We start from the raw sequence: 19572 nt of genomic DNA on the forward strand, positions 1-19572 counted from the left end.
CTGGGAACCACACATGTAGCTCAGCATACAGATACACAAGTTACACACAGAAGCATCGATCCAATATCATGTAATTCATTATCCCCGCCCTCCTCTGACTCTGATTGGCTGATATTCTTACCATAACCCGAACCAATCTCAGTCCACGTCACCTGAACCTAACGAACCCTGAACAAACAAGTTTTAGAGCAGCGAAGAAGAGTTGAACCTGAGCCAGGCCGACAACAATGACAGCAGTCACACAGACTGTTAAATAAGAATATACTCTGTTTTCGTATCATTAAAACAGCATCAAGAAGGAAAAAATGCAACGGTAACATCTCTGTGTACTTAGGTTGGATATAAATATACTTGACTGCAGTTTAAAAGCTGAGTACTGTTTGTATTTATATTGTGTGTCTGTCCTCTTTCTCTGAAACCGACATAAAAAAGCTGAAATGACTTTCCATCGCACAGAAACAGCTGTCAGCTGAAAGGAAGTGAGCGTATGAAATAATGTAGGACTGTGTGTGTGTGTTTGCGGTTTGTTGGGCTGGTTGACATTTCCTGTCATGTCACAAAGCCGTTAACACTGAAGAAGTGATGAGGACGACATCTCATCATAATAATAATGAAGCTCTGTTTAAAGTTTGATTAGTTGTTTTCTACACTTAAAGTCGTGATTTATATATTTTATAAATTGTTTATGTGGGACAGTTTGGATGAACAAACAAACATGACTTACAGCGTCTGTGTAAAATATTTAGATTTTTTTTTTTGCCTTTTCTCAATGCGACTTCGTCTTTGCTGAGATTTGTTATCGAACGTTCAGACCTAAAAGTTTTAAGTACGTCGATATTCTTACGTGTTTTTAGTTGAAATGATGCAATAAGCATAAAATATGTTCTGTGTGCGTTTGTGTGTGTGTGTGAGGCTGAAAAGTGTGTTTTTCTTAAAGGCTTGAAATAAAAGAACAAGCTCGCAGTTGCCTTGGCATTTTTTAGTCACCGTTATACTTTGAATACTTGACATACTGAGCAGTCATACGTCAACTCATCCCACCTCCACCTTCATCAGGTCGCTGAGCCGCTCGTGTTGTTTTGAGCTCCAGTGTTTGTCTAGGCCCGTGGTTCTGTCACTTAGCAAGGTTTTACTTAGTTAGTTAGTTACTTACTTAGTTAGTTAGTTAGTTACTTACTTACTTAGTTAGTTACTTACTTACTTAGTTAGTTACTTACTTAGTTAGTTACTTAGTTAGTTAGTTAGTTAGTTAGTTAGTTACTTAGTTACTTACTTAGTTAGTTACTTACTTACTTACTTACCTACTTACTTAGTTACTTAGTTAGTTAGTTACTTACTTACTTACTTACCTACTTACTTAGTTACTTAGTTAGTTAGTTAGTTACTTACTTACTTACTTACTTACCTACTTACCTAGTTAGTTAGTTACTTACTTAGTTAGCTAGTTACTTACTTACTTACTTACCTAGTTAGTTAGTTAGTTACTTACTTACTTACTTACTTACTTACTTACTTACTTACTTAGTTAGCTAGTTACTTAGTTAGTTAGTTACTTGCTTACTTAGTTACCTACTTACTTAGTTGTTTTAGTCTTCAGTTAAATGTGTTTGTGATCTTGACGAGGAAACAAGTCAAACCTGCTGTCATCGTCTCTACAGTTGCACACGAGTTAAAGAAGTTTTAAAAAGTGTCTCAGGTCGAGAACTCGTTGCTGTGGAGTCCTGGAGGACGAGAGTGAAGCCACTGTAAGAACAAACTAAACGAGGACTGGCATGTGAAAACGTCGCTCTGTAGTGAACTTCACCCTTTATGAGGTCAAATTCCAAAATGAAAAAAAAACTTTAAATCACTGAAATGGGACAAAATGTCCGTCGTGACAGACGAGAAGTAAAGTGATTTTTCCTGTAACAGAAACGGTTTGACTGGTTCGACTCTCTCCCCTCTGGCTGCTTGAGAAGCCGCTGAGCAAGCGCTGAACCTTCACCCACCACACAGCAGCAGCAAGTCTGACATATTCTGTGTTCTACAGAAACACTGACACATTTTCCACAAAGCCTCTGTGTCCTGAGCCGTACGATGTGTCCGTCACCTCGTGTCAACACGAAACTCTCGCTCTTACTCATGCTCCTGTGTTTGTTTGGTGCTGCAGGGGACCCCGGAGTTTGTGGCCGTGTCTCAGTGCGTGCATTACTTCGAGTGGAGGACCTACACCGCCTGCAAGAGCGACAAATTCAAACCACACAAAGAGGTAACGTGGCGGGAGGTGTGATGAGGTAAATGATGAGGTGTGATTCGTAAGAAACGAAAAAGTCTGAAAGCAACTGAAAGCTTAGAGGAGTTTACAGCAGGTCACATGTTGTCACGATGAAGCCTGACGTGAAATCACTGAAGGAATGTGTGAAATGAAATCAACTTGCTCGCTTAGTGACAGATATCTGTTGCAAAAGAGCAGCCTGCATCCTATATGAAGATCATTTAAACCACAGAAGACTTAAGTTAAAGTCCAGAAATGGGAAGTTTCTCTAACATGAAGCCTCGTGATCGTATAAAAATAACTCGGAGGGATTTCTCTGAATCATTGACCGTCAGCAGACTGTCAGACGCTCCATAGATCATGAAGCAGAACATTTTAACGCACTTCTTATCTGTTATACAAGCAGGACTTTGACGTGAAAACATGAAGCTCGCTCCTCTGTCTCCAGGTGCCATGTTACGTGTTCGACTCGGACGGGAAGAAGCACGACCTCAGCCCTCTGATCAAAGGCAGAGACGGGTACCTGGTGGACGACGGCGACGACAGCGTCGACTTCTACATCAACATCTGCCGGAGTCTCGGTGAGTGCCTGACGGAGGCTGTGCAGAGACGATGATAGCTGGTGTTTATGTCTCATCGCGTGTCCTCCTTCTTCTTCTCGCAGACTCTCCAGACAAACCCTGTCCAGAAGGTTCTGCAGCCTGTCTGGTCACCGCTCATGGCACCTTCAACATGGGCTCTCCTAAGAACCAGCTGGAGCTGGTGTCCAGCGACAGGTATCCACATGATGACTCTGCTCTGTCAACACAGGTGTTACCCGTGATGCTATTTAAGGCCCCGTTCCATTCAGGTCGAACAGGGTCAGGGTGCTGCTGCTCTAAATGGAACTGAGCCTGAATCAGCATCATTGGAAACATTAGTTAACGAGAACGTCCAGACTGAGCAGTGTTTAAGTCTGCTGAGCTTCACCTCCTCCTCTCCTCTCTTTGTTTCCTCTTTCCTCTCTTCTCCTCTCGTCTCGTCTCTTCTCTTCTTCTCTCCTCTCTTCTCCTCGTTTCCTCTCCTCGTCTCCTCTCCTCTTGTTTCCTCTCCTCTCCTTGTCTCTTCTCTTCTTCTCTCCTCTCTTCTCCTCGTTTCCTCTCCTCATCTCCTCTCCTTGTCTCCTCTCCTCTCCTCTCCTTGTCTCCTCTCCTCTCTCCTCTTATCTACTCATCTCCTCTCCTCTCCTTGTTTCATCTCCTCTCCTCTTGTTTCCTCTCTCCTCTCCTCATTTCCTCTCCTCCTCTCATCTCCTCTCATCTCATCTCATCTCTCCTCTCCTCTCATTTTCTCTCCTCTCCTCTCCTCATCTCGTCTCCTCTCCTCTCCTCTCCTCTCCTCTTGTTTCCTCTCCTTGTCTCTTCTCCTCTCCTCTCCTCTCCTTGTCTCTTCTCCTCTCCTCTCCTCTCCTCTTGTTTCCTCTCCTTGTCTCTTCTCCTCTTGTTTCCTCTCCTTGTCTCTTCTCCTCTCCTCTCCTCTTGTTTCCTCTCCTTGTCTCTTCTCCTCTCCTCTCCTCCCGCGCCTCTCCTCTCCTCTCCTTGTCTCCTCTCATTTCCTCTCCAGACTGAGGTTACAGTATGAAGTCAGTCCTGGTTCATCTCCTCCTATGTGCAATGGTCACACTCCAGGAGTCACCATCACTTTCATCTGCCCGTCCAGCAGACACTCGGTAGGACACACACACACACACACACACACACACACACACTCTCTCTTATTGTTGAATAATTAAATGTTTTTTTTGGACCTGTGCCTCAGAGTGTGTTTCGGTTTCACAGGGCAGCGCCCCGAAGATGACGGCAGAGTCGAACTGTCGCTACGAGGTGGACTGGGTGACGGAGTATGCCTGTCACAGAGACTACCTGGAGAGCCACACCTGTAAGCTGAGCAGCGAGCAGCACGACCTGTCCATAGACCTGACGCCTCTCACCCTGAGCTGTGAGTCTGAGATCTGTCCACTCTGCCAAACTGATCAACAATGATGCAGCTCACACTGAAATATAATTTTAGTTTAGTGCAACAGTTTAGGGAGGGAGAGGGAACACAGCCAAGTTAAAAAACAGCCTGGCCAGTGGCCTCTGTGTAATTTGAATTGGAGACCTCGTGCTGTTACATAATTAGAGTCCTTAAGGAAGTTATTAGCAGTGAAGAAAGCTCAAACATCCCTTCCCTCTGACTTATCCATGAATATATATTTAACCTACAGAGCTGCTTTATATAGCTCCGTTAGAGGAAGCAGCTCCATGAGTAAACTACACTGACCTTCCTGTTTTTTTGCCAGCTCAGCGTTCATCATAGAAAAGCCTTTTTATTCTCACAGTGTGTGTGTGAATCCACGAGTACGTTAACGATGAGAATAATTAGTCGTTCCTGTGTCTGCAGCTACAGATTATCCGTACTACGCTCACTCTGGGCCCAGCGACGGGGACGAAAGCTACATCTACTACCTGAACGTGTGCGGGAAGATTCCCACCAAAGAATGTGGCGACGACGAGTTTATCTCGTCCTGCCAGGTGAAGAAGTCCAAAGACGCGAAGAAGGTGGCCGGGAGATATCAGAACCAGACGCTACGGTAACGTGAAGACGAAGTCTGTCGCAAATACTTTGAAAGAGCTGAGCGTGGAGAGGGAAGTTAAAGGCTTCAGTGCACTGACAAGATTTATTTTCTGTCCATCGATTGAAAGCCGTGTGTCCTTCCTCCTCTCTCTCTCTTCCTGTGTCTGAGATTTCATAAATCCAGACTAACTGTAAAGCCTCTTCCTGCTTTGCTGATATTCAAACCTGAACTTTTATTTAATCTCTTTGTCGCTCTGCTGGACGTACAAGGCCTACGGCACGTCAAAGGTCCAGTGTGTCTGATTTAGGGGACACTATTAATAGAACATGAGACTTTTATATCAACGGACGGAGTACGTCGATGTTTGTGCCACTTAACTGTTGTGATATGAAGCTGAACTCCAGAACAGAAACTGATTTCTTCAGGTTTTATTTAGAAGTTTAAATATGTGCCTTTATTTAGAGACAGCCAGAGAGAGAGTGGGGACTCCCAAACACCGCGTTAACATGCATGGCCGCTCAGCTTTAGATGGTTCAGCCAGCCGACTCGTTCATGAGGCATCTAAAAGTTTCTGTTTTGTCATTATTATGTGAGGTTGTTGTTGTCCGTGCGTTGGCTCGTGTAACGAAACAAACAAAAGAGACAAATGTGATCGGATGAAGTTACAGTGTAACCTGTTTGCCACACAAACACAAACCTCCATGTGACTTCTAAAAAAGGTTTCCTGTGTTGTAGTCCAGGTGGAACATATCAAACATTTTCTTAACTTTGTTTCCTCTTTCTGTGTTTTCATCTTCAGTTACTCAGACGGAGATCTGACTCTGATCTATCCTGACGGCGCCAAATGCTCCACCGGCTTCCAGAGAATGACCATCATCAACTTTGAGTGCAGCCAGAACGCATGTGAGGCCGACGACTTTCAGTTTTTTCAATCGTCTGACCCAGTTTTACTCTTTGTTTTTACGTTGGCGCCATCTAATGGTCAGATCAAGAATGACACGCAACTTTTTTATACTTCTGATTCACGGTTTGTTTCGTTTTCTGCAGCAAACGGCGGCAGAGGGAGTCCGGTGTTTTCTGGCGAGACGGACTGCACGTATTACTTCAGCTGGGAGACGGCGTTCGCCTGCGTCAAAGAGAAGGAGGATCTGCTGTGTCGAGTCAGAGACGAACACAAACACTACGACCTCTCACCCCTCACGAGATACCCCGGTGAGTCTTTGAGTGACCTGAACAAAATGTATTATTTGTTTAACTGTGAACTTCTCTCTCGCATCTCTCAGGCTTTACTTTCATTAATATGTTTTGGGTCTGTGGCCATATTCACTCCATAAAACACCTTTTCTGTCTCTACACGCTGCTTCAGGGTCAGACGGTCAGAACTGGGAGGCGGTGGACGCCCAGTCTCCAAAGTCGGACTCCCGCTTCTACCTGAACGTCTGTCACAAAGTCCTCCAGACGGGAGCTGCCGCCGGCTGCCCGATGAACTCATCCATCTGTGCCGTGGGTAAGACCCCAAAGAAGTCAAGCAGCTGTAAAAGCGTCTTTATTATTCATCATTCGACGTTGTCAGCTATTAAAAACACATTAAAGAGCGATGTCTTTATGGATTACATGTCCAGGAGTTTATTGACCGTGTCTCTGTGCTGCAGGTAAAGATAAGACCGTCAGTCTGGGCGGCTTCCTCTCGGCTCCCCAGAAGACTAAAATAGGAAATGACATCAGACTGGTGTACACAGACGGAGATATGTGCATGAACAAGAAGACGAGGATCCAAACCATCCTGACCCTCAAGTGCAAACCAGGTCGGCTGAGCAGATGTCACGTGATTGGTTGTGATGTCATCATTGTTGTTACTCCTCTTACACGTTTCTCCTCCTCCTCCTCCTCCTCCTCCTCCTCCTCCTTCTTCTGCCTGCAGGAGATCTGGAGAGCGCTCCCGTCCTTCGCAGTGTTACATCCGACGGCTGCGTGTACGAGCTGGAGTGGTACACCGCCGCCGCCTGCGTCCTCTCCAAGACGCAAGGAGACGACTGCAAGGTGGAGGACCGCCAGGCTGGTACGACCCGAAAACACGAGTCTGATCACTTTGGTTTTATGTAGTCCAACAAACCGCCCAGAATCCAAATATATTGAACTGACGTCATATAAACGGAGAAAAGCATCAAATCGTCTCGTTCCTGACGTTTGTTTTTGAAAAATGATCAATCGCTGATCAAAGTCGTTGCAGGATTGGAGATTGGACCCGAGCTGCCTCCACTAAACCTCAGAATAAGTCTTTTGATTGTTTAGAGAAAACGAGCAGAAACACAAATTTCCTCAGTAATTTAAAGTTTTGACCCGACTGTTCAGTCAAGTTCAGCTCAGCAGGAGGTCGGCTCCGTCAGATGTGAGAGTAGGATGAAGTTACCTGACAGAGTCTGGATCGAGCACGCAGGCGGACCTGAGCGATTTCTTGGAAATTCATTGTTCCTCGTTCACTTTGTAGCTTTCGAACTTGAACCCACCCACGTGACTCTTCTGTCATTCCACTGTGGGAGCGTCCGTCAGGATGTAAAAGGTCCAACGCTCTGATCCGGGACACAAAGTGCAAACAGATGCAGCGTTAACAGATGTTTGGCAAACTTTACATCTCACTGGACCTCCTCCAGTATCTCGTATCTCTTAACAGCATTTCACCTGATCTCTTCTTACACTCAACAGGCCTCCGCAGCTCTGCCCCCTGCTGGGCAGCTGCAGGCATTTCAGTCTTTAAGTCACATGAGTGTTGTCGAGTCTCTAACTTGCCTCTGTCGCTCCGCAGAACTCTCCTTCGACTTGTCTCCCCTCTCCAACCCCGCCAGCGGCTACTACAACCTGACGAGCGGGAACTACGACTACTACATCAATGTGTGCGGCCCGCTCAAAGGCACCAGGTGTCCTGAAAAGGCCGGAGCGTGTCAGGTGGAAAAGAGGTGAGGAACAAACACACACACAAACACACTCAGACGTTTAACGGTAAATGTGAAGTAAATTGACCCGAGCTGCTCTGCCGCTTCAGTTCCTGGAGTCTCGGCGAGGCGAACTCCCGCCTGTCGTACTACGACGGTCTGATCCAGCTGACTTACAGTAACGGCTCGAAGTACAACAACAAAGAACACACACTCAGATCCACGATCATCTCCTTCCTCTGTGACCCAGAAGCCGGAGCTGGAAGACCCGAATTCCAGGTAAACCTCCGTCCTTCCCTTCTTCCTCTCGTCGTTTAAACAGCGTCTACACTTTCTTCACGATCTGTGTTTGTATGAATCCAGGTCGAGGACAATTACACCTATAATTTCCGCTGGTACACGTCCTATGCGTGTCCACCAAGACCTCACGAGTGTTTGGTGACAGATCCTGAAACTCTCGACCAGTACGACTTATCCAGGTAACGAATGCGTGGATGATTCAGACGTTACTGCAACCGACCCGACCTCCTTTTCCTCCTCCTCACTTCCTTTTGTTCCGCCTCCCTCCACCAGCTTGTCACGCTCCACCTCCGGCAGCAACTGGCAGACCATGGATTTGTCCGACACCATGAACCTGAAGAAGTACTACATCAACATATGTCGGCCTATCAACGCTGTACCCGGCTGTGACCGGCACGCGTCCGTCTGCCAGATGAAGTACATATCCGATCAGGTGTGTAACGGCTGGAAACATGACAAAGATTTTAGGAACATTCATGTCTGAATAACTTTGACTCGATCTGTCTCTGTCCTCAGGGCTCACCGAAGGAGGTGGTGTCAGTCAGCAACATGGGGATTTCCAAGCGAGGGCCGATCATCGAGGGCCGTGACCGCCTCCTGCTGGAGTTCACGGACGGCTCCGTCTGCGTCTCGGACGGCCAGGCGCTGACGTACACGACGCGCATCCACCTGGTCTGCTCCAGAGGATCTGGGGTGAGTCTGCCGCGACAGTAAAAGTGAAACGCTGAACGTTGAACGTGCCTCTGAGACGCGACTCTTTGCTTGTGTGTCCTGCACCGTGCAGTCGACGGGCCCGAGGTTCCTCATGTACCAGAACTGCACCGCCAACTTCATGTGGGAGACGAGGGCGGCCTGCGCCATCACCACCACCAAGAACGACGTGAGTTCACAGACACAGGTTAACACGAGACAGCAGAGCAAGATTAAAAGCTGACGATGTGTTTGTGTCTCAGAGCTGTGCTGTAGTCGACCCAAACACCGGCTTCGAGTTCAACCTGCAGCTTCTGGCCTCTAAGACCGGATACAGCAGGGAGGCCAACGGAAAGGTGTTCCGGGTAAGACGGATATGTTGTTTATCGATCTGTTCCACACATCACAGTTCAGTTTGGAGTTCTTAAAGTCAGACTGATCGGAGGTCAGCGAGGATGCAAATCTGCCAAGATCTGCCAGAAAATCAGAACCAGTGAGTTCTTGAGCTCTCTGAACCTTGAAATGACTCAGAGGAGACAGAATATGAGCGTGTATAATGTTTATTATAAAGTTTGATGAGGCGAGGCAACAAATATTCACACATGAAGTTCAAGCTTAAAACTTCACTAAAACAAACAAACAAAGAAAAGGGTCCGGGTCTGATCCTGGTTCTTTCCCTCCTGCAGGTAAATATCTGCTCAGACGCGCCTGACTGTGGACCGGGCATGGCCGGCTGTGTGCTGGAAGACGGACATCCCGTGAGCCCGGTGGGAGTGGAGAAGAGCCTCCAGTACTCGACCGACGGTCTGCTCAAACTGACTTATAAAGGACCGCTGGACAGTCCCACAGGTATTTAACGCCGTCGTGGTGACAGTGATACAGTTACTGTAAACTCCAAGATCTGAACCTTTTCTTCTTCATCAGCGACCCGGGACACGTTCACCATTAACTTCGTGTGCGATCCGAACTCTCATGCTGGAGTACTGAAACTGCTGCGAGAGGAAATGAGTTCACTACCGGGCCGCGTGATCCACGACGTCCTCCTCGAGTTCTCCACAGCTCTGGCCTGCATCCCGGCTCCGGTCGACTGTCAGATCAGCGGTATGGACACACACACACACACAGACACACACACACACACACACACACACACACACAGTATGAGCAGGGAAGTGTTTCTCGTGTGTCTAAATAAACGTCTCTCTTACGTCCAGATTCCCACGGTAACGAGTACGACCTGAGTCACCTGACCCGGGACGCAGACGACAGCCCGTGGATCGCCATAGATACCGACGCCGTCAGATCTCGCAGCTTTTACATCAACGTCTGCAAACCCCTCCCCCCTCTGAACGACTGTCCAGGTCGGCGAGCTCGTCCGTGTTTGTCCGAGTCACAAATTCTGATTTCTTCCCGTCGTTTTAATTCGTCCTTTTTGTCTCCAGTCGGTCCTCTGGGTGCCTGTGGCATGATCGACGGGAAGAGTTTCAACCTCGGATACATCCAGTCCACCCCGCGGGCGGCGGAGGACGGCTCCATCAGCATCGTGTACCAGAACGGAGACCGGTGTGGATCCACGTCCCACTACTCGACACGCATCATCCTGCAGTGTGACGACAACCCGGTGAGTATCCGAGCTCTGCTGAGCGAGCCGCTCACAACGAACGAACCCTGAACAAAAGTCGAGTTTTGTTCACGTGCGTCTGTTTTTAGGGCTCGCCCATGTTTGACCGTAAGGACGGCTGTGAATACGTCTTCATCTGGAGGACGTCGGAGGCCTGTCCCATCAGGAAGTCTCAAGGTAAAAACGTGATTAATCCGATCAGAAGTCTTCATCAAAGACAAGGATACGTCCGTCATCGTCTAAACTTGTCCTCTCAGGTGATGACTGCCGGGTTCGCGACCCCCGGAGCGGCTACGAGTTCAACCTGAGCTCTCTGAAGGGTCGAGATTACCCCGTCACGAACGGCAAGTACACCTACCACCTGTCGATCTGCGGCGGGCTGGAGAGAAGAGTCTGCACCCACGGAGACAGCGGGGACCAAAGTGTGTCCTCCTGCCAGGTGGACGGAGACAAGCACAAGATCGCAGGTACAGAATCGAAAAGACTTTGACAAAGTTTGATTTAACTCTGCATGTTTGAATTTGTATTGATCCTTTGTGTGTGTGTGTGCAGGACTTGCCAACCAGGTTCTGAGTTACGTTGGAGACCAGCTCATCCTGAACTACACCAACGGAGACACCTGTCACAAGATTTACCAAAGATCCACAGAGATCTACTTCTCCTGCCACCCTGACAGACATCCTGTGAGTTTCACACTGGAAACCAGACGATTTCTTTAAAAACACACAAATGCGTCCCGGCTCTTTAACTAACTTTAGTGTGTTGTGTCGATTCGCTCGTGCAGGGAGTGCCAGAGTTCATCAAGGAGACTCCAGACTGCACCTACCTGTTCAGCTGGCCCACCGCTCTGGCCTGCATCCCGGTCAAAACCACCAGCTGCTCTTACAAGTAACAATCCTCCTCTTTCCTTCCTCATGCAGATGTTTCCTTGAACACGTGAGTCTTCATCATCTGAATGTCTGTCTGTGTTTCAGTGACGGTCAGGGTCACTCGTACGACCTCTCTCCTCTGGCTATGGAGTCTCGGAACTGGGTGGTGGAGGCGTCTACAGTCGACACGGACAAACAGTATTACATCAACGTCTGCAGGTCGCTGGTGCAGCAGGGAGGTCAGTGTGCGAGCTCGCGTTCTGCGCTTTCTCCAGTGACCGTTACAGTGAAGTGAGTTGACCCTCTGCTCGTCCACGACAGATTCATGGAAGTGTCCCTCCAGCGCCGCGTCCTGTCGGAAGGTCGGAGACGCGTACGAGAGTCTGGGGCAGGTGCAGTCCAGTCCCACGATGGACAGAGGCGTCCTGAAGCTGCAGTACTCCAGCGGACAGGCCTGTCCTCACGACAGCAGCCGCAACAGGAGCAGCATCATCCGCTTCAAGTGTGACAAAGACAAAGTGGTGAGGGACACACGATGATGCAGTGAGACCACACGGCAGCGACAGCACTCACAAAACAATGAAGTACTCTGATATGTCTTCCTCTAATGTGTCTTCACGGTGCAGAAAGGACTCTTAGTCCTTCGTTTAGCTCCTGGCTTCAGTAAACTGGTGTTCACTTTAATAAAAATATAAATCTCAGACCGGCTGTGTTCTTCTCTCCCATCCAGGACTCCCGGCCGACTCTGATCTCTGCCATCGAGGACTGCGTGTTCACTTTCCTCTGGTTAACAGCAGCCGCCTGCCCTCTGGACAGGACCACACACGACAACTGCAGGGTCACGAACCCGGCTACAGGTCAGACACTCAAACAAATGCACCTATATACACACTATATATCTATACATATATAAATATAAAGTAAGCCCTGAAAACGTGTAGGAGGGCTGAAATGACACGACCTCTCCCGCAGGTCATTTGTTCGATCTCAGCCCTCTGACAAAGGAACGCGGTTACACCGTGTACGACCACAAGGACCAACGGAAGATGTTCCGCATGAACATCTGCGGGAGCGTGACCAATGCTGGATGCAGCCCTGAAGCAGGTACGTAACTGACTCGTCCTTCACTTTAAGAAGTCCAAAGTCCAGGAGCTGGGACATGAAAGACCTGCGAATTCTCTTCAGTCGCTCTCTGCAGGCTCAAACGTCACTCGCTTACGCAAGACGCAGAAGCATCTTCTCTGTGCGTGCATAGAAAATCACTTATCAGGTGTCAGACGAGCGTTTAATCGACCTTTAACTCGTCACCGATCGATCGTAGCCTCGCGCTTTTTGCTTTATTTGTCGGCATTGTTTAAAAATGTAAAAGTTCAACCTGCAGACGGTTTTGTCTGAATGTGAAGAGGATTCAAATTTTTATTGTTCTGGTACAAAACTGCTGAGAAAGCACGAAGCAGACGAGTCCTGTGAGTGAACTGAACCGTTCGTGGATTTCAGTTTTCAACTGTTTGCTCATTAAAAGAAACAATAAACTGATTTATGTTGGAACAAATCCGGCTGCACTCGCTCCTCTCCTGGTTACTGTTGTTTAGTCTCCGCATGGTTAATGAAACACCGAGGACAAAGCTCGGAAACTTGTTCAGGAGACCTGAAACTCCAGAACATGTCAAATTATTGACCGCAGCTGTGGAGAGCGCAGAGCTCTGCCAGTAAGTCTGAATTTGTGATGATAATTACGGGAATGTTTAGAGATGTTTAATCTGCATCAGAACACGCAGCGACGGACGCTTACGTGTGCCAGACTTTTGTTTTCTCTGCGGCGGTTCATGAGAATCTTTAATCATGAAAAAATAAATCTGAATCTCGTTTGTTCGTCGTCTGTCCGTTCAGCAAATGTCGCTGAAATCTGTGAAAGATACGAACCAGCAAAGACAAAGAGGAGTTTTAAATCTTTCTGAACTCTGTGTGTGTGTTTTGTGTTGCAGCCGTGTGCATCAATGACGCCGGCACTGTGACGAGCGGCGGTCAGGTGAGCAGGAAACTCTCGTACAAAGATCACATCCTGGAGCTGACGTATGAAGGAGGAAGTCCGTGCGCGGCAGACCCGAGCCTCAAACACAGCAGCATCGTGCAGTTCATCTGCAGGTACACAGACAAACCTTTGAATCTGGAAGTTTGTACCTAAAAGAACCTGATTAGATCTCTTCAGTTATGTTTACTTTTTTCAGCATGATAAAATATTTCAGCCGCTTTAAGATGTGTGATCGTCTTTTTACAAACACAGATTAAAGCGAGCCCTCTGTGCGTCACCGAGGTCTAAGTCCTCATCGCAGCGTGTCGTCCCCTCGTTGATGCTTCATCATCTTTTACACAGCGTGACACTTTTCTGGAAGCGAGCTCGTAACAAACTCTGTAATCTCTCAGCGTGTCCTCCCAGTGTTTGTTGTTTCTGCTCAGTCTTTATTTTCCTCGTCTGTTTTTGTGTTTTACATGGATCACATTAATAAATCACTCTTATTGGCCTTGGACTGCGCTTCCCGCCGGCTCCCCGCTGCTGTTTGTCTCACTTTTTAAAGCGAGGGCAGCAAGATGCAGGGCCCAGATCACACCCGAGACCAGTCACTTGAAAAACGCCTTTGTCGTGTTGCCACTGAAATATAAATCTGTTTGTTTGTTCTGAATATTTGCATTGTGTTTGTACAGGCCTCCTAACATGGGCTCGGCCCCTCCAGAGCCGGTTCTGATCGACTCGAGCGCTGAGACCTGCACACACATCTTCTCTTTCCACACACCGCTCGTCTGCGAACAGCCGGTAAGTCGTCCAGGTCATTGAAGAGGTGAAACGTCTTCACGGGTCTACAACCGGGTCCAGTCGCCACATGTTTGACCTCAGAGCCAGTGAAAGTGTTTTTCAGCACAGTGACTCTGAGTTCGCTCGGTCTGTTCAGTTTTTGTCTGGTGAAGCGTTAAATTAATCAAATCTTAACTTTAATAACGTCCTCGTTAATGAAGGACACTTCTCAAACACACACACGTTATCATCGTCGCCTTTGTCGCTGTGATTTGGCCATCTTTTCTACAAAAACGTTATTTCCACATATTGAACTGTGAAGAAAATACATTCCTTCACAAAATGGCTTGAAATTGTCCATTTCACAGAGCAAATTGAATTTCAGCCGAGCGTCGTCGTTTCTTCTCCGACTCTTCAAGGATAATCAAACCGTCAGGAATGCAGCGTTAAGCGTGGGATCTTCTCCGACTCACAGAATGTTTCTTAAAAACTCTGAAGACAAACGGAAGAAAGTATTTAAGGAGGAAAACTTTGTGTCAGCGCTCAGTGTTTCTCTTTTTGATTTTCCAGGTCAAGTGTTCGGTCCAGAGCGGCTCTGCTCTCATCGACCTGACTCCTCTGATCCACGTCAGTGGATACTACAAAGCGACAGGTACAAACATCAGACGTGGTGACCGGATATATTTCCGGTCATAATGAACGTTCATCCATTTGTTTTTCTTTCAGACGTCGCGCTGGACCCAAGCGACAAATCTCCAGAATTCTACGTCAACGTCTGTCAGCCTCTGAATCCGATCCCCGGGGTCACCTGCCCAGCTGGCGCCGCCGTCTGTGTAGATCCTGTTAACGGACCTCCCATGGTAAGACAGCCAGAGCAGCGACAACATGTAAAGTTTAAATTTATTTAATAAAAACAGTGTTTGATGATGAGAAACTGAGGTTTCTATCATGTTGGAAACAAACTTTCCCTCTCTTCATCTCCTCTTCTTCCTGTCTCTTCTTTTTGTCCTTGAAGGACATTGGACGGACGACCAGCGGCCCTGAGATCAATCCTGCGACAGGCGAAGTGTCCATCACTTACCACAGCTCCTCCCAGTGCGCGACTAACCCTGCACAGAACTACACATCCACCATCATCTTCACCTGCAAGAGAGGCGTGCAGCTGGTCAGTCGGCACTTTGGCGTCCTTCACGATGAGATTTCAAAATGTTTCTTCGTGTTTTCAGTCCAGAACGAAGCTGTGAACTCTCTGTCTTCATGCAGGGCTCTCCACAGATGCTGAAGCTGCAGGGATGCGTCTATTTGTTCGAGTGGGCGACTCCGTTAGTCTGCTCAGACGCCACCCACATCAACGGCTGCATGCTCACGGACACACAGCTCCAGTTCACCTTTAACCTGTCGGCGCTCACCGGTGAAGTCACGGTGAGCTCCGCGAGTCGGACTGCAGGTCTGTCCTTTCTGGGCTCTTCGTTAAAAACCTCAGTGACGTAAAGTTTCTGTATTTTTAGGTCCCGACGAGCTTCGGCGAGTACCACATCAACGTCTGCAGCTCGGTGTCGGAGCCGGCCTGTAAGAACAGCGCGGTCTGCCGGGTGTCCGGTTCTGGTTCGTCGCTGTCGGCGTCATCGTTTGGCATGAGCCAGGCCATGAACATGGACTACAGACACGATGAGCCGGGCGTGATGATGCAGTATGGTGGAGGAGATCCGTGCCCAACAGGTAAGTCTGCTAAGGTCCAGAATCAGGCTTTGGCTTAAGAACAGGATTGTTTCTTATTTAACAAAAACCTGGATTCACTCGACGTTTGGAAAGCTGCTTCTTGGCTCGAACTTCATATATGAACTCATTTTCAGGTGATCAGAGTGGAGACAGAGTGCTAATAGCGACAAAGCCGGCGAATCAGCGGAATAAAAAGTTATTCTCTGATTGCTGGGTTACATCGAGCACAAATAAACAAACCCGCCACAACGCGAGATTTGGTCTGAATCAGGCCCAAAGGAGCCAAAACTGAGTTCGGGTCATGGTTCAGAGTCTCTACTCTGTCCCCTGTTTTAAAAATTCATGTTCAGACGTCAGTTAAGATGAATAAGTCAATATTCAGTCCGATCAGCTGGATGAGAATCAACAGGAACATGTTAGTCCATGTTTAAGCTCCTGATTTGAATCTTTAATTTAACAAAATAAAAGCTGCACTGAGATTTGTATCGTAGCATAAATATATTTTTCTAAATCGTGTGTTTTAGTTTTGCAGTCATGTCAACATGCTGCAAACACAATAAGCCGATAACTGTGTGTGTGTGTTTCAGTGACCCTGGAGAACGAGCTGTGCGTGTTCCCCTTCACTTTCATGAGCAAGTCGTACAGCGACTGCACCACAGACGGGAGGACGGACGGCAGGAAGTGGTGCGCCACCACCGCCGTCTATGACACGGACAGGAAGTGGGGGTTCTGCAGCGCGAACGTTTCGGCCCCTGCCAAGCGTCAGTCGTCAATTTTGTTCACCTGCAATCAGACCGCCAGTCACGGATCACCGGTGCTGTTCTCGGAGACGGCAGGTTGTTCGGCCACGTTTCGGTGGCAGACCAACGCCGTCTGTCCGCCGACGAAGATGGACTGTCGGCTGGTCAGCCAGCATCAGAACTTCGACCTCCGATCTCTGTCCTCCCTCACCAGGCCGTGGAAGTTCAGCCACCAAGGAGACTCGTAAGTCTGGATTCAGACTTAATCTGAAAATATTCTGCTTCAGTCGATCTGAGAAAAAGAAACGTCGCTCTGCATACCTGAACATTTCTGCAGCACTTTGTTCAGATGCGACAGATTCAGACTCCTTCCTGTTTTTATGTTTATGTCCTTTTAGATATTTCATCAACCTGTGTCAGAGCGTCCACGGAGGATTACTGGACTGTCCAGAAGGAGCGACCGTGTGCCGCCGCCCGGCCGGAGGAAAGACTCAGGTCCTGGGACGAGTTTATACTCAGAGAATGAGCTACACGGGTGAGTAACCAAGTCAGAGACATGTCAGTGTGTTTGATATCTGCTGAGTCTCTAATCTACTAAACACTTCTGCAGATGGAAAAATCTCCGTCAGTTACTCAGCTGGAGACGATATCTGTGGTAACGGCAAGCAGGCCAAGACTGTGATCAAGCTCACCTGCGGCTCCACGGTCGGACACCCGGCACTCATCAGGTAACACACACACACACACACACGCACACACACACACACACACACACGTGTGTCACGTTAAGCTCGTACATGTCAGAAATGTGCATCGTTCACACGTGAAGACATTCAGTGACTCTTTGCTTTAATTAATCACAGAGCCGTGTTTGTCTTCAGAGTTAAACTTTGTCTGGTTACGACGTCATCTGAGGCGCCGTCAATGATTCCTCGCTGCTCTGCAGACTTAATGTTATTCACGGTCACGAACACGAGCATCGACACACACACACACACACACACATGCATGTAACCAACACACAAGCATTAATCAAACCAACAACTAACATTCAGACAACCTTATCACACTTAACGGTTACCTAATGTTTCTGTAGCGTCGACAGAACGTTCGCAAATAAACATATTCGCAGTTTAATGAACTTTAATGTTAGACCAGCCGTTACCATGGTAACTACCCAGTTTCTTTACCCAGTGTGCTGAAGAGACAAAGAGGTGGTGAGGTTGTATCGAACATCAGCACAGTGTGATTAACGTGTGTGTGTGTGTGTGTGTGTGTGTGTGTGTGTGTGTGTGAGCAGTGTTGACAAGGCGTCATGTGAGTTCCTGATTGGCTGGGAGACTCGCTCGGCGTGCGCGGTGAAGCAGCGTGAGGTTTTGATGGTGAACGGGACGATACAGGTTCCCGACACGGGAGCCATCCTCAGCCTGGGGGCGCTCTACTTCAGGTAACACGAGCTGCACTGCGCCCGCTCCCTGATCCCTGATCCTGGTTCAGACCTCTCCACGTCACTAACAAGTGAGATCTCTTCCTCAGCCACCATCAGGCGTCCGGAGACATCCGTCCTAACGGCGACAAATACATCTACCACATCCAGCTGTCCGGCATCACCAACAACTCCCTGACCACGTGTCTCGGCGCCAACATCTGCCAGGTCAAACTCAACGGAGACTACGACTATCGCAAGATCGCCTTCTCCAGCCAGGCCAAGTACTACATCAAAGGTAATTTGCTGCTGAGTTCAGTTTCTGGAAGATTTAGCGTCACAGTTCCACGTTAACGGCGTGTCCACGACCTTTCAGGAGGAAACCTGGACGTGATTCTGTCCTCTAACTCCACGTGCAAGGAGGAAAAGACCAAAACGGTGTCGTCCACCATCATGTTCCACTGTAACCCGTCGGCAGGCGTCGGCATCCCCGAGTTCATGCGGGAGACGGACGAATGCCAGTATCTGTTCATGTGGCACACCAACGCCGTGTGCAGCCTGACGTGAGTTTAATCTGGAAGTCCGTTTTTACTCCAGACTTCAGACAAACACGTCTAAGTCTTTGTTCCGATCTGTGTTCGCAGAGCTGTCGAAGAGAAGTCGTACGACGACGACGTCGGCGACAACGAGCCTCTTTCCAGGCGGAGCCGGGCGTTGGGCGCGATACTGACCATCCTGTTGGTCGGTCTGACCGTCTGCCTGCTCGGACTGCTGCTGCACAAGAGAGAGCGGAGGTGAGACCACGAGCTGCAACACATGCAGAGAAGGTCAGAGATTTCTGAGCCTTCTTGGAAAAAGCCTCCAGGTCGTGAAGGGTCGTCCATATATCCTCCAATGTCTGAACATAACACGCATCTTGTATCAATTTTGATTAAATTTCCGGGGCAGCTGTAGCTCACACCCCGTCCACCTCCATGCTGCACAGTTCAGTTTTGTTCTCATGACTCTCAGTGACTTTGTTTCAGAAGGTTTGAGCTTCGTGTCGGTGTCGTTTGTTGAGATAGGAACATCTTTTTTCCAGGAACTCGACAGTGCAGCTGGTTTTTGTTAAAGTGCGTCCTTGTTGTGAACCTCAAACTTCTTGTTCTTGTTGTCTCGTCTCCTCACAGAGAGCTGGTGATCCAGAAGGTTGCGGGCTGCTGCAGGAGAGGAAACCAAGTGTCCTATAAATACTCCAAGGTAGGCTCATCTAATGAATGAACTGTTTAGACTTCATTTCATCCAATCACAGACGTCGTGCAATTCATGATTTGTTCCAACGTTAAATCTTCAGGTCAACATGGACGAAGAAGGAGGTGAAGAGGAGATGGAGTGGCTGATGGAGGAGCTCGAAGGCCCTCCCACGTCCTCCTCCTCGTCCTCCCACCGGGGCCGGAGTAACCACAGCAACGGCCACATCACGACCAAGCCGGTGAACGCGGACGGTCTGCGCTCGTTCACGCTGGACGACCAGGACGACGACAGCGAGGACGAGGTGCTGAGCGTGCCCGGCGTGCGAGTGGTCAAATCATCCGGATTCGCCGCGCGCTCTTCGGCCAATCGCAGCGCTTTCCTTCAGGTGAGTGTCGCCTCATTC

At 48.4% G+C, this 19572-nt stretch overlaps 1 protein-coding gene across 1 annotated transcript in view; it reads left to right on the forward strand.

Annotated features, from left to right (window-relative positions):
- igf2r (insulin-like growth factor 2 receptor) overlaps window positions 1-19572 on the forward strand; it is a 31509-nt gene that overhangs the window by 8316 nt on the left and 3621 nt on the right. The window contains exons 4-49 of the mRNA XM_027284616.1: window positions 2150-2248; window positions 2703-2835; window positions 2919-3030; window positions 3857-3962; window positions 4072-4231; window positions 4676-4865; window positions 5650-5753; window positions 5898-6062; window positions 6217-6357; window positions 6503-6655; window positions 6772-6909; window positions 7654-7804; window positions 7891-8059; window positions 8144-8259; window positions 8354-8513; window positions 8597-8773; window positions 8865-8960; window positions 9034-9135; window positions 9457-9619; window positions 9695-9871; window positions 9985-10131; window positions 10213-10391; window positions 10481-10568; window positions 10649-10858; window positions 10944-11074; window positions 11176-11279; window positions 11366-11499; window positions 11582-11781; window positions 11991-12117; window positions 12233-12364; window positions 13246-13405; window positions 13964-14072; window positions 14622-14703; window positions 14778-14911; window positions 15067-15216; window positions 15315-15473; window positions 15560-15770; window positions 16358-16754; window positions 16909-17045; window positions 17121-17238; window positions 17811-17957; window positions 18047-18234; window positions 18313-18499; window positions 18581-18730; window positions 19106-19175; window positions 19270-19554. Of these exons, the coding sequence (XP_027140417.1) occupies window positions 2150-2248; window positions 2703-2835; window positions 2919-3030; window positions 3857-3962; window positions 4072-4231; window positions 4676-4865; window positions 5650-5753; window positions 5898-6062; window positions 6217-6357; window positions 6503-6655; window positions 6772-6909; window positions 7654-7804; window positions 7891-8059; window positions 8144-8259; window positions 8354-8513; window positions 8597-8773; window positions 8865-8960; window positions 9034-9135; window positions 9457-9619; window positions 9695-9871; window positions 9985-10131; window positions 10213-10391; window positions 10481-10568; window positions 10649-10858; window positions 10944-11074; window positions 11176-11279; window positions 11366-11499; window positions 11582-11781; window positions 11991-12117; window positions 12233-12364; window positions 13246-13405; window positions 13964-14072; window positions 14622-14703; window positions 14778-14911; window positions 15067-15216; window positions 15315-15473; window positions 15560-15770; window positions 16358-16754; window positions 16909-17045; window positions 17121-17238; window positions 17811-17957; window positions 18047-18234; window positions 18313-18499; window positions 18581-18730; window positions 19106-19175; window positions 19270-19554 (6948 nt within the window). The remainder of the gene's footprint in view (window positions 1-2149; window positions 2249-2702; window positions 2836-2918; window positions 3031-3856; window positions 3963-4071; window positions 4232-4675; window positions 4866-5649; window positions 5754-5897; window positions 6063-6216; window positions 6358-6502; window positions 6656-6771; window positions 6910-7653; window positions 7805-7890; window positions 8060-8143; window positions 8260-8353; window positions 8514-8596; window positions 8774-8864; window positions 8961-9033; window positions 9136-9456; window positions 9620-9694; window positions 9872-9984; window positions 10132-10212; window positions 10392-10480; window positions 10569-10648; window positions 10859-10943; window positions 11075-11175; window positions 11280-11365; window positions 11500-11581; window positions 11782-11990; window positions 12118-12232; window positions 12365-13245; window positions 13406-13963; window positions 14073-14621; window positions 14704-14777; window positions 14912-15066; window positions 15217-15314; window positions 15474-15559; window positions 15771-16357; window positions 16755-16908; window positions 17046-17120; window positions 17239-17810; window positions 17958-18046; window positions 18235-18312; window positions 18500-18580; window positions 18731-19105; window positions 19176-19269; window positions 19555-19572) is intronic.

Source organism: Larimichthys crocea, chromosome XI (assembly GCF_000972845.2).
Source record: "Larimichthys crocea isolate SSNF chromosome XI, L_crocea_2.0, whole genome shotgun sequence".
In the NCBI taxonomy this organism is placed as follows: Eukaryota; Metazoa; Chordata; class Actinopteri; family Sciaenidae; genus Larimichthys; species Larimichthys crocea.